We start from the raw sequence: 14,300 nt of genomic DNA on the forward strand, positions 1-14,300 counted from the left end.
TAATGGATGTAATTCTAGTCTCATATGAAAAGGTGTTGAAGAAATCTACATTCTCCTTTTGCCTGAAATCATTGGCTACAAGGCGAGCCTTGTATTTATCCACTATGTCGTCAGGTTTTAGTTTTTTTTTCAATACCCACTTATAACCAATAGGCTTGAAACCAGGAGGCAAGTCAACTAAATGGCAGGTCTTGTTAGACTCTAGAAAATCTATCTTATCATTTATGGTTTCTTGCCACAAATCAGCATCCAAAGAAACCAAAGCTTTTTGGAGGGTTGGTGGATCATCTTCCAATATATAGATCATATAATCAGGTTCACACTTTCTAAAAGGTCTTGCTCTCTTACTTCTTCAAATGTTCTGTTTCCAGCCCTTTATTTTTATCATTATCTCTAATCATAGGTATTGACTAGCTGATGTGCCCCCACTATTTCTCAATTTAGAAGGGAATTTCTTTTCATTAAAGTCATCATCATTAGACTCAATGATCACTTTTGCCTTAAGGTTGTAAAACTTGTATGTCTTGTTGTTTATAACATACCCAATAAATAACATTCATAGCCTCGACATGCGAGTTTAATTCTCTAGGCGCATACACTCATAAATGATTTCATGAGCAATTTTTTGTATCTCAAAGGACTGAGACTCAATTGATTTATCATCAGTCACCTGATACTTGAGTTAGTGGCTAACATCATACTTTTTAGTTGCAACTTCCTCAGTATCATTTTTTCTCAAGTGCATACCAAATTAAGTTGACAGACTTGTATGGGCTATAGTAATCATCATGATCAACAGACAACCTATTCAGAAGGAAATTCTTGCATATGTAATCATTTTGATCATAGAAAGCTATATCAATATTCGGTTTATCATTCTCCTCATTTTTAGCTTTTTTTGGAATCACTGGGACATCAGTTTTCAGAACATGGACAACTTTTTTTCAAAGTGAGAAACAATTCCATCTTATGTTGCAACTGTTTGAAATTAGTCTCATCAAACTGAAATAGTTTGTTAAAGTCAAAGTTATTTGGTCAAGTAATATTATCTAGGAATGTCATTGCATTAGGAAACATTTTAAAATTGTTGTTACCGTAGCTTGAAACAATTCTAAATGGCACAAAATAATACTTGTTGTTTGAGTCACGATCAGGTCGCTCTCTTTAAGACGTTTCGTGGCACTTTCCAAAATGTGCAAGCAGACTATCAACCACGTCGTCCCCAAGATAAAACAACTCACTTCTCTATTATTGAATTCTTACTGTACTATAAGAACCAATCTCGAATACACCCACCACAATATGGCTACTAGTGTCAATTATCTAAATGCCCATGGTATGACTATCTATACCAATTCTATTTCCCGCAATCTTACTACCATTGTTAGTTCTCAAAATTCTCATAATTTAGCTACTTGTGTCAATTCTAGTACCGCAAAAAGCAAGGGGGAGAAGTTTACAGGAAATGTGTCGGCAGAGATTATGATGAAGAAAGAAGAAGTTGAGTAAAAACATACTCAATTTGGGACAAGAAAATATGAAGGAATGAGGCTTCTATTTATAACATTCCTTATCTATCCTGTATGGGACTTAAGAGTTGTTGTTTTTTTAAATTATTCTATGTGGGATTTATGAGTTTTTAGATTTCACACCCAAAAGTTCTCACTAATGACTTCCAACATAGTATATTCAATTAAATTAAAAGAAAAGTTCACAAAACCCCCTTAACTTTATGTGTTTTGCAAGTAGACATCGTAAACTATTTTTTCTTTCTAATTAGTCCTTAAACTTTAACTATCGATAAAATTGGTCCTACGTAAATACAATTTTAAATTACTAACAATGAAATTAGAATTAATATAAACACTAATACCAAATAAACACCTAATAAGGGCAAAACATGAAACAACATTTTCAATCTCTCATGAGAATGGAAGATGCTCCCTTTGAATAATGAAGTCAAGCTCTAAATTATATACAGAATTTCTCCCTGGATAAAAGAATTTGTCTGAATACAATGAATTCACAAAGAATATCTCAAACTCAATGGACAAAGACAAAAGCATGCATATATGAGTAACAAAAAAATCTCAACCTCGACTAAAACATTTAAGATAAGTCACTATATAAGCTACAAGCTTAACGAGAAGCTGGAATCATAAATGAACTTCCATGATCATCTCATGCAGTTTTTAGGCAAGAGAAACTTATACTTGTCTACATTTTACAAAATAAAAGTAGGAATGTGAACTGCAAAATAGGAATGAAGTATGAGTCCCATTTTATCAATGATTTTCTTAAAAGTGTACTCCTCATGCATCATATCATATAAGTCGACCCCTTTGCAAATTACTTCCTGCATAAGTCGACTCCTTTAAAATTTTATGTGTTAATTCTAATTTCATTGTTAGTAATTTAAAATTGTATGTATATATTACCAACATTTAAAGTTTAAGAAGTAATTAGGAAGAAAAAATAGTTTATGATATATACTTATAATATATATAAAATTTAAGATCGTTTTGTGAATTTTTCCCTTAAATTAAAAATGTTTTATGATAAAAATTATGGGAAACTTCCAATCTCGTGACCTTACCAACGTACACTGCATTGTACTGTGGTGAAAATATTTTGATCTAATTACATATAAAGAAAATCACAATAAATAAAACCGTAGTATGACTTTCGGTGTATTAATTATATCTTATCTCTTACATGGGTGAGTAGCTAGCATACAACAAGGAGAGGAAAAAACGTGATGCCCGTTAACTTAGAAGAGTCAAGCTCAACAATCACTGGTCACTCAAATATTTCCATTCACAAATGCTTCCTTATCACACCTTTTTTTAAGCTCTTTCTTAATTTCTACTCCCCCTAGTGCGATGCTAGTGCCAAGTTAAATAATAATAATCCTTTAACACCCACTTCTCCCTTTTCCTTTTCTTTCAAAATTAAATAACAGTTTTGAGTTATGTTATTATGTTGATGAAAATAATAAGTTTCCTGATACCTTATTTATTTTATTATTGACAATTTGGACTATACACATGGAATCACTCATAAATAGTTATTAGGTCTGAAGAATATAAAAAATCTGTTTATTAGTCCAAAATGTCCATTAGAAATGTTTGCTTCATCCACTAACTTTTCTAACTGGCATGACAAATTATTCTCAAGTTGTTTAAGTGTTATTGGACTTGAAAGATATATATTGTTAAACTATTTGAATCAATGTAGTACAATCATTATTTTGATTTTCTGTAATTTTATTTTTTTAACTTTTTAATTTTTTAATTATATAATAGACAGTTTGCTGCAAGTACTACATATTCATATTTAGGTAGGTATGATACTCTTTTTTATAAATGAGCATACACATGTTTGATTTAATTTAGGTGAATATTGTGTGGACATGGGGGAAATTGCAAATGTTACTTCCTAGATTTGAAATTATTCAAAATCTATTTCTTACTTACTTAGAAATTCGAATAACAAAAATAGAAACTTTAGAAAACTAATTTTTAAAAGGAAAAAACAGTACCAGCTGCAGCATCCTCTCCAAAAGAAAATGACACCAGTTGTCATTTTTGCTGTACAAGTTTCTTCACTCTTTCTCTCCCTTCCTCTTTTCAACTTCAAACCCTAATAAACCAATTTTCTTAATTTTCTTCCTCCTTCTTCTTCTTCTTCTTCTACACCACCCAAAAACAATTAACTTCTCAATTCCAAATACCCACTTCCAAAAATCTCAATTTTTTTAAATGGGTGCACCAAACGCACCCAATGGGAATGAACACTAACCCATTTCATCTTCTACTTCTGTTTCTGCATTGCTATCAATGGGGAAGCCAGAAGATGAACAACAACCTCTTCCTTCCGGCGAGGATCCGCCGCAGAATGCGGTGGCCGAGTGTCGGTGTTCTTGGTTTCGGAAAGTCGTTGGTTTCAGATGCATTCTCGAAATCTTATTCTCTGTTGCTGTTTTCCTTTCTGCTTTGTTTTTGTTGCCACCCTTTCTTGACCTCGCAGATCAGAATAATCTACATGGTGATTCCAGATATAAAGGTAGTTTTTAATTTATTTTTATTTTTATATTTTGTTGGTTTTTTAGGTAGTGGCATTGTTTCGTGGGTGTAGATCTGTTTCTGGTTTTGGGTTTAAACTTTAAAGTTTTGATTTAACTATTTTTTGGTAATTAGGGGTGTTTGTGATTTTGGGCATCTTTTTTTCTTATACTACCACTCACCACCCTTTTGGATAAGGAATTAATTTTTGTTCGGCTGTATGGTTGCAATTCCCAATAAGTATTACTCCTAGGAATTGAACCATTGACCTCCTTTGGGTCATCCTGAGGCAATACACATCAATTTTTTGACACTGCTGTGTTATGATTTTATACAATTTTTTTTTTTTTTGTTTAAATTTTTAATCTAAGCATTTAAATTGGGTAAAGAAGTGTACCCCATATGATTAAATTTGCTTCTGAGGTTACTTAATTGGGTCTTTTTAGTATTTAAAGAGACGTTTATTTGTGTTTTTGTATCCTTTTAGTTAACCTAACTTTGATTACTTTTTAGTCAATATAGGTTTAGACATCGTTGTGGAAAAGAACTTGTTTGTTGGATGGTGTTTTCTTAATTTAGGAAATTACTACTTTCATCATGCCTATTTAAGTAAGGTTTCAGGATTTTGGTCATATATATTGTTATGGCACTGAATTGGATTTTCTGGACTGAGTTTCACTTGGACTCTAGTCTTTTACATTATTTGCCTTATTTGGTGATTGTATGTTGACAATGTTTATTCACAAACTACAAAACTATCTACGTACCCAATTGTGGATAGTGGTAAGCTCCAAAAATAATATAGTGGGCAACAGGATGACTGCTACACCTTAGGGGGAAAATATAAGTAATTTTTTGGTAGTACCAAGGGTATTTTCTCACCTTTTGGGTAAGGAACTAATCTCTTTTGGGGTGTATGGTTGTTTCTCCTAATAAGTGTTGCTCTCAGGAATCAAACCCTTGACCATTTGGTCATCCTTGCGATCTAGCGAGACCTTACATTTCATGTGATTCCATTCACATGCCATATTGCCAGTGGGTTTCAACAACACAACATTAGTAGTAGGTATGACAATGGGAGATTGAGATGAGGTCATGGTTGTGCATCTCCAAAATGAAGAAAGGAAGGTTGGAAGAATCTTTGCCCGAGATAAGAGTGAGTAGCATAAGGAAGGGAATGGAGAGAAGGAAGGGAAGCAAAACATTTTTGAAGGCACACAAAGTGTAAAGAGGGAAAGCAAACAAAAATGTGCAGAAGGAAGGGAAGGAAAAGAAAGGAGAAGAATCATTGTGGATGGAATGCTCTTCAGTTTAAAAAGAAATGATGGGAAGGGAAGGTGTTTTATAAAAAGGAAGGGAAAGTTAGGCTTGTAGTTAGGTTGGCCCGCTATTCAAGTGTTTTATAATAGGGAAGGGAAGGTGAGGGTTACATTACTAAAAACTCATGGCATGTATTAAAAAATAAGGCAAAGATGACTTCTCACTCATAAAACTAGGGTTTTCCTCCAACATGCAACTTGGAGCGGGTTTTGAGCCACGATTTTGGGATGCAAACCGCTTACACTCGTGACGGTCATCGCACCGTATCGGTCGTCCCGTCATGTTGAGGGGCTAAGCAACCTCGATTATGTTGCTATCCCACTGCTATTGTGTGTGATTTATTACTTAGGAAACTATGTATACCAATGAGATTGGTTTAAGTTGTACATGCTTGATTCCTCTTAAATAATGCATTCAGTTCGAATTTTGTGGATGGAAAAATATCTCACTAGGAGAACTAGCCCCACCATGTTGTCGATATTCCTACATCTAACATGATTGCCTATGGTGGAAGATGCCTGTGATCTAAACCATCAAAACAATTATGAAACTTTGTGGTCAAAACTTAGGGTTGTATACATTTTGATAATTTTGAAGCGTTCAGAACTAATCATGGTTATTATAAGCATACAAATAGAACATTCTTTTTGTTTTAAGCTATTACATAGTGTATGACTTATGACATCAATCCGCTTATTAGCTTATGTTAAGCAGGGTCGGCCGTGGACAGGTGCTGCATATGTGACTGCCCAGAGCCCATGATGATAAGGGGCCCATTTTCTAAAAAAATCATTTTTAACTAAATATCTTATTTTAATGTTTTATTTTATTATCAATATGTTTATTTTTACAAATCATAGAATGGTTTTAGTATATTCCTTAGTTATACTTTAGGTTCATTTGATAAACAAGATAATAAAGATAAGATTATTAAAATTTTAGAGCTCATTGAAATTGAAAATTTATAAATTGACCTATAAGACGTCAGTCTAGTGGTGTAAAGCCTCACTAGATCTCCAGAAAGATTAAAAGCTCAAATGTTCGATTTCTATGAGCGACAATTGTTGAAATTGATGCCACACACCTTGAAAAAGATCGATTCCTTACCCAAAAGGTGAAGAGATATCCTTAGTAGTACCTAAAACAAATTTATAAATTGATACTTTATTCAAACGTTAGTGTTAAATTTTAGGGAGATGTTCACAAAACCCCTTAAATTTTATGTCTTTTGCAGCGTAAACTATTTTTCTTCCTAATTACTCCTTAAACTTTAACTATTGGTGAAATTAGTCCCTACATTCATACAATTTTAAATTACTAACAATGAATTAGAACTAACATATGGGGTAATGCATAAAGTTAGTTTCTCTTCTTTCCCTCACTCAAAACATGCTCCTTGACCCAAAAAATTACGACTGGACCATTAGTTTTGTTATACCACAACAAGAATACATTTCTTCCACTTCTTATTGGAACTTCATGAATATTTCTCTATTGTACATTCTAGACAATTGCAGTTCAAAAGAACATTTGATCTTCAACGATGGGCTTGAATTTCTTGATTCAATATCTGCATCAGATTCTTCCTTATGCTTCTTGTGGAGTGCTAATTCATACTTATCAAGAAACTGCTTCAAAGGAGTTTGTTTGTATACATATCTATCAAAAAATGGGCTAAGGCTCTCACCTGGTCGTGTTGTAGACATTCCAGGAGTTTATGTAAACCATCTAATATGTTAATTCCAATTTCTTTGTTAATAATTTAAAATTGTATGTATGTATGGACCAATTTCATCAATAGGAAAAGTTTAAGGAGTAATGAGGACCAAAAAAAAGTTTACAGTGTCTTCAAAAGACAGAAAACTTAAAGGGAGTTTTGTGAACTTTTCCCTAAATTTTACATTCTTTTCAACAAAATTATTTTGTTGTAAAATTGAGACACAGTGTTATGACTGTAGGCACACAATATTTCAATCCCCATAAAAAACTGTTATACTTTCTTTTAATAAATTAAGGGCCATCTTTTCTCCTGCACAGGGCATCTTTTCTCCGATATGTCAGAACCGGCCCTAGTTTCCAATGGTCGTCTCGGCATTATTGCCATTGTGTGTTAGGCTATCTCAGCTTTAGGCTTCATCTGGCAAATTATATTGGGTATTATATACATTGCTGTGATTTTACTGGGAATATGATAACAATGAAGTTTACTTCATAGTTTTCTTCTTAAAAGTCTTGTATTCTTTTGAAGCTTAAGGGGGTGGATGAAAGAGCTATAATAAGTGATGCATTCAAACCCTAGAAAATTTCCCCACACCCCGTAAAAAACTTTGCCTATAAAAAGTGATACATCTTGCATTATACCTTTGTTGGATAAACTTCTAGACATTCTTTAGATCACATTACTTTTCTCTTCCTTGCTCAAGCAAAATTACATTAAGTACATTGATAGCACAAGTTTAACATGCTTTATTGATGTTTCCTCCTACTTTTATGTATCTTAATTTTATGGTATTGGATCCCAAGTTTCTGAAAGTTTTTTATGCTATCGCTCAATCATGCACTGCCACACCATTACAAGAATTTGACTATGCCAACTACCTAAGAAGTCAAACTTCTTTCATGATATAAGCAAAATTTATCAAACATTTCACTTAATACCATTGCTTAATTTTGCAGATCATGATATTGTTGCAAGCTTTATTATCAATAAGTCAGTCGCTTTGCTAGAAGACAACGCCCCACAGCTCGCATACGAAATTTTTGATGAGATAGAAGCTCCCTCTACCAAAGTACCTCTTTCTTAATATCTTCCTTTCATGCTCTTTATGGTTATTTACTTATCAGAATATCGGTTATTGATGTTATTCTCCTTTTAAAAATAAAATCCAGGTGGTCATCTTGTCGCTTGATCCCATACATAAGTCAAACATGACAAAAGTGGTGTTTGCGGTTGATCCTGATGGTAAATACTCAGAGATGTCTTCAACTGACATTAGTTTGATAAGGGCATCATTTCAATCCCTTGTTATACGTCAATCGCATCTCCAGCTTACATCTTCGTCGTTGTTTGGCAAACCCTCCTTTTTTGAAGTGCTGAAATTTAAGGGAGGAATTACTATAATTCCACAGCAGAGTGCTTTTCCTCTGCAGACAGTGCAAACACGATTCAACTTTACTTTGAATTTCTCCATTTATCAAATACAATTAAATTTCAATGAGCTGACGAGTCAGCTTAAGTCTGGATTAGAACTAGGATCCCTTGAGGTTTGTCAATTATTCTTCCTTTTGTTTCTGTTTCTATTGATATTCTTGATCGTAAGAATTTCGTATAACTTATGTGTTTGATTGTAATCATTTTGATCGGGTTTCCTGATCGGATTGCAGAACTTGCAAGTCATCCTATCAAATTCTGAAGGTTCAACGGTAGCTCCTCCTACTGTCGTTCAGTCAACCGTTGTACTTGCAGTTGGAATTAATCCAACAAAAAAGAGGATGAAGCAACTGGCTCAAACCATCATGGGACGCCGTAATCTTGGCTTGAATAACACTGAATTTGGTAGGGTAAAGCAGGTCCATCTTTCATCCATCTTGAACCACTCCCTTCATGGCAATGATGGTAGTGGCTCTGCTTGGTCTCCTGCTCCTGCTCCCCTGCCTCATCCACCACACCACCACCACCATCATCGGCATCATCATCACCATCACCATGATGGCCATCTAACTCCTGCAGTTTCTCCTATACCTGCACCTACAACTGGGGCCGGTGGAACATCACCTGAGGCAGGTTCTCCTGCTGCTACAAAACATGTGCCTGCACTGGGGAAACGTTCTCGAGGTCAGCCTCCTAATTGTCAATTTGGGCATAGAAGGAGTTCTACCCATAATGCTGGGAAGCATGCTCATCAAACACCCACAGTTGCCCCTAGTATCCATCCACATTATCATGTTCCTGTTGCCTCGCCAAAACCACAGGTTGAACCCCCAGCACATGTCTCTCATTCAATACCCAGTCCTGTTCCTGATGTCTCACCAAGACCACACGTTGAACTCCCTGCACGTGGCTTTCATTCGGTACCTGCTTTGAGTCCGTTACCAAATGTAGCCTTTGCTCATGCTGAGCCCCCTCCTGCGAATCCTAAGAATGCACCAGATGGAGAACGTTCTCACACAGATTTTCATGGGTCATCATCAGTTACATGTGAGTATGCTGAATTATATAGCTAGTAATTTGATTCGAAGTTGAATAGTGTTAACTACAGACTAGAGACAACTTTTTGCATTTTCTCTCTCCTTGTATGCATAAAAAAGGGCGGCCTAGTGTACGATGTCCCCACCTAGTGGGGTATGGAGAAGGTATATGTATGTAGCCTTATCCTCATAATCAAAATGGTTGTTCGAAGATTTGAACCAATAACCTCTAGGCCATAAGGCAGACAATCTTATCATTGCACCGAAACTCACCCTCTTCTCTATGCATAAGCATGCTCTAACAGTCTAAATTTTTAATGCCCATGCATCAAAATTGTTGTGGATACTCAATTAATGAAGGAATTAGAAATGGTTAGCTTCATGGATTTGGCACTATGTAAAGTTGGAAAGAAAGAACTTCACATTCTATATTTACTCAAACTATCCCCCAAAAAATTTCCTCGTTGTATGTTCATTGTTTCTACCTAGTAGTGCACATGCAGGTTGCTCTAATATTTTTCTTCTGTTATTTTTAATTTCTTACATTTGCTTTTCATACCTTGAACTTTTTGGTCATATCATATAGGAAACTGCTCTCTGGAAATCTCTCATCCAAAATTTGCAAGAATCTGCATATAATTTTAAGTTAATCACTGAGCATGGTGTTTGTTGAAGTTCTTAGTGCTTTGTATCATTCATCATATATGGCAATGAAATATGAATGGAAATCTTCTATACCCAATATTTTGTATCATTCCTTTTGCCATTAATGGCAAATAGCGGTAAGGTTGTTGCTTAGTGACCATGAAGTCACGGGTTTAAATCCTGGACATAGTCTCCGCTTCCTCAGACCCCACTAAGTGGGAGCATCATGCATTGGACCACCTTTTTTTCTCCTTTTGTCACTAATAATAAACAACCAGTTCGTTAAAAATTCGGATAACTTGTTTTTTTTTTGTGGCAAAGGGAATGTTACAATGTATAGAGAAGATTTTTTATATGAAATATTATTTCGTGAACACTAATATCCTGTTTTTGCAGCTTCAGCAGGTTGTGTTAGAACTCTCAAATGGGCATCTATAATGTTAATAGTACTTGTGTTACATGTATAACTTAGTACTGGAAGTGTATCTTTCTGCCAGAAGAACTAGAGTACTATAAATGTGAACTACTCAAAGGATGAAAGCTTCACATTTGAGTGAATATAAGTTGTTACTAAGCATGTAAATAGTTGATTCCACATGGTGTATGCATTTTCAGGTCAAAGTCCATAAGTGGCAGGCCTTGAGTACATGCATTATCACTGTTTTGTGATGTAAGATGGGGGAAAAATATGTAAGGAAAGAAAAAATGAAAGTAAGAATTTCCTTTTTTGTTGCACATTTCTTGCAATGATTTATTTTCTATGTTTCTTCAAGAGGTTATGCTGCATAAGCTTGACTAGAAAAATGTTCATTCAATGATGGCAATGGATCAGGTTTTTTTTTGTTGTGATGTGAATGCTTCTATTTGACAACTTTCCCTATGTAGCTATTTGTACATGGCCAGGGTCGGTTTTGATATTTTGTAGGCCTAGTGTGAGCTGAGCATCTAATTTAACTAAATAAAACTTCGAATAAAAATGATGACTTCAAACAAATTGTAGTGACAAAATAAAAATGAATATCCTTTGAACGTTAAATATCTTAATTATGTAATATTTTTTATACAATAAATTTTGAACTAGAGCTTTTATCCAAATAGTAGAAACATATAATATACTTTCTTTTGGAACTTAATTATTGTTAATTATTAGAGATTTGAATCCAATATATTTTTATATTGTTATCTTCTTAATAAGCACTAAATAATCTCATAGTTTTCTCACTTCAAGTCAAACTCTTATTTCAATTATATATACACTATATGATAATAAAAAATAATGATTATTACAACTAAATTTATACATTCAATAAATAATACAACAATTTAAAAAGTATAAAAATAACGACATTCAATAAAGAACCCCCATTAATTATGGGTTATGTGCTGTGTATTTGATGGAGTGTTATTAATACAGTATAAAGTCATCAAACCGGTTAGACTACTAGTATAGTGGAATAGCAGTTCAACCAGTAGTTTATTGATTAAATTGTATCTCAGTGAAGTTAGATATGCATATATTTTATACAATCATTAATGTCGAAAAATAATAAAGAAGACAATAACAACTTTTATATACTTTAGAAGTATAAAAAATATAGTAGTTGTGTGTTTGATCTTTCATACTAACATTTTGGTAAAAAATAAGTCTTTTTTAAAAAAAATAAATTTAAATGAAATTGGGTGGTATAACTTATATGACCAATTGGATGGTATAACTAATATTATAGAAAAGAAGACCACAAATGAGATTTGAAATATAGTTATTAAAATGTACATGGTTAAGTCACTTTATAACAGAATAATCTTAAAGAGAAGACTCAATATTCATCGGATGAGTGAGTCCACATAGGTGACAGAATAAGTTACACTGACATATTTTAAAGTAGAGGAAAATGAATATGCAGAATTTCTACGTCAGACTTTATCATATTCTTATAATCAAATCAACGTTACAAACAATAATGTTTATGAGTATCTATCATTTGATGATGTTGTAGGAGCTATTCTTGAAGAAGAATCCAAGGGAGAGATAAAAGGAGGTAGATTGGGAGGTTCAAAACAAGGATAGGCTTTAACGAAGGTGAGATGAAGATCAATGGAACATGACTCCAATGCGAGTCAGAATCGTGGTAGATCAAAATCTCGAAGAATGAAGAATCTCAAATGCTAGAATTATAACATGAGAAGGCAATAGAAGAAATCGTATCACACGCAATTGTGTAGACACTGAACCATAATGATGCGACTGTATCGGACCGTAACGCAACCACATCGAACCGCATTTGGGTCACATCAGGCAGCAACGCAACCACATTGTGCCGCATTGATTTTAAAAACAAATTACTCACAAAATAATTCACGCCGCAATGACCACAATCGCAACCGCAATTAAAAATATTGAGACAAACACTCAGAAGTCAATGCAAGAATATTAAACTAAGACTAGGACTTGATGTTTTGTTTTGTTGTAATGTGGTAAATGATGGTTCTCTTTATTACTTTTTGCAAGTTCCAATATCTATTTATAGAGAAATCCTTAAACCTTGCATTAAATATTGCTTCACAAACCAATCATATGTATCAACGTCAAAATGGCTTTACTTGTTTTTACTGTTATGCAATGACTCGTATCTATAGATAACAACAATACAAGTTATATGTTTGGGCTGATGTAAAGTGGTTGGGGTTAGAGGGCTATATATTTATGTTATGTAAACCTAATGTAACAAGGAGAAGAATAGTCAAACACAAATCTTAATTCTCTAATAATACGTAGTGGTAGCCTCTAAACACTCGCAGAGACGTAGACACAATTGGTCGAACCTCGTTACCAAATTCATTGTGTTATTCTCATATCTCCACTCTTTTATTATTTTATTGCTCGCTTGTTCCCAAAAATTGGTATCATATGGCTCTTAACTCATGTCCCAAATTTGAGGTGGGGAAGTTCGTTGGAACTGGTAATTTCGGATTGTGGCAAAGGAGGGTTAAGCATGTATTGGCTCAACAAGGTCTATCAAAGGCACTGCATGAGAATAAACCATATATTATAGATCAATTGGATTGGGAAGAGTTAAAGGAGAAGGCTTCAGGAACCATACGACTCTATGAAACAAATGATATGATGTAACATGATATGGATTTGACGTCACCAACAAAGGTATGGGAGACATTCGAGAAGCAGTTGTTAGGTATCAGTGGTCTAGGAACACCTAGAAGGGGGGTGGAATAGGTGTAGCGGTTAACAATTACCGCTTCTTGAACCAAAACCCAACTGCTGGAAAAACAGTCCAGTTAATCGATTAACAGCAGGGTTTAATCGATTAACTATTGCACAGAACAGAATGATCAGACCGGCAAATTGCATAGTAATTAAAACACAATTGAACAAATTTAATTCAGATATTTTTATACACAGATATTAAGTATATGGCAGTAAACAAATATCCAACTTTTCAATTACAGATTCAATTTATAATGGCAAGAAACATAAAGAAGATAAAGAAAGAAAGAATAGTGCAAAAAGGATTTTTATCTTGGTTCGTTTGCGGTCCACTGCAAACTACATCCAGGCCTCATCAGGGAGATTTTCTTTCTTCACAATATTGAAAAATGGATACAAATACCAATTCAATTACAAGCACATAGGACGCTCCCTTCTTGAAATCTAGGATCTCTAAAACTTGGTTTGACTCTACCCTTCGCCTCTTGAGAAAACCTTTCTCGCGAACTAGCCCCAGCCAAGATTCTTATCCTCAAATCAAGACCTCCTAGCCTTGGTGAAGAACTTCAATCTCTGTGGTGATCTCACACCAAGAGACAAATCCAGACTACACAAAAACCACGTTAAACAGCAAGACACAGAATTCAGTTAAAACAGAAAACACATTCAACAAAAAAGCAGTTAGGTTAATCGATTAAGTTACCACGTTAATCGATTAACTGGAACATTTATGCATATGTTTCAAATGGTAAACTTCTCATATGTTATGCACAATATATATACATACTTTACCAATTATATTATGCCTAATATGCACATATAACATGTATGATAGATGCATGAACATACAATTAACTAGA

The 14,300-nt window shown here is 34.2% G+C and overlaps 1 protein-coding gene across 2 annotated transcripts; it reads left to right on the forward strand.

Annotated features, from left to right (window-relative positions):
• Window positions 3,536-10,971, forward strand: LOC109343580 (voltage-dependent T-type calcium channel subunit alpha-1G-like). Of its 2 annotated transcripts, none has more exons than XM_019581941.1 (5): window positions 3,536-4,065; window positions 8,061-8,173; window positions 8,274-8,648; window positions 8,769-9,582; window positions 10,623-10,954. In XM_019581941.1, exons 1-5 carry the CDS (start codon window positions 3,840-3,842, stop codon window positions 10,682-10,684), a joined length of 1,590 nt encoding a protein of 529 aa, XP_019437486.1. In that variant the 5' UTR covers window positions 3,536-3,839; the 3' UTR covers window positions 10,685-10,954. The 2 variants fall into 2 exon arrangements, with proteins under 2 accessions (XP_019437486.1, XP_019437485.1); XM_019581940.1 differs by having other exon boundaries at window positions 3,539-4,065; window positions 10,614-10,971.

The sequence above is a fragment of the Lupinus angustifolius genome, chromosome LG03, assembly GCF_001865875.1.
Source record: "Lupinus angustifolius cultivar Tanjil chromosome LG03, LupAngTanjil_v1.0, whole genome shotgun sequence".
Lineage (NCBI taxonomy): Eukaryota > Viridiplantae > Streptophyta > Magnoliopsida > Fabales > Fabaceae > Lupinus > Lupinus angustifolius.

Excerpts from the sequence above, each read along its gene's own strand:
- LOC109343580 (XM_019581940.1), top strand. The coding sequence starts at position 3,840 with ATGGGGAAGCCAGAAGATGAACAACAACCTCTTCCTTCCGGCGAGGAT. Across the intron at positions 4,066-8,060 it reads TGGTGATTCCAGATATAAAG|ATCATGATATTGTTGCAAGC; the intron begins GTAGTTTTTAAT and ends TTAATTTTGCAG. Across the intron at positions 9,583-10,613 it reads TGGGTCATCATCAGTTACAT|CTTCAGCAGGTTGTGTTAGA; the intron begins GTGAGTATGCTG and ends CTGTTTTTGCAG.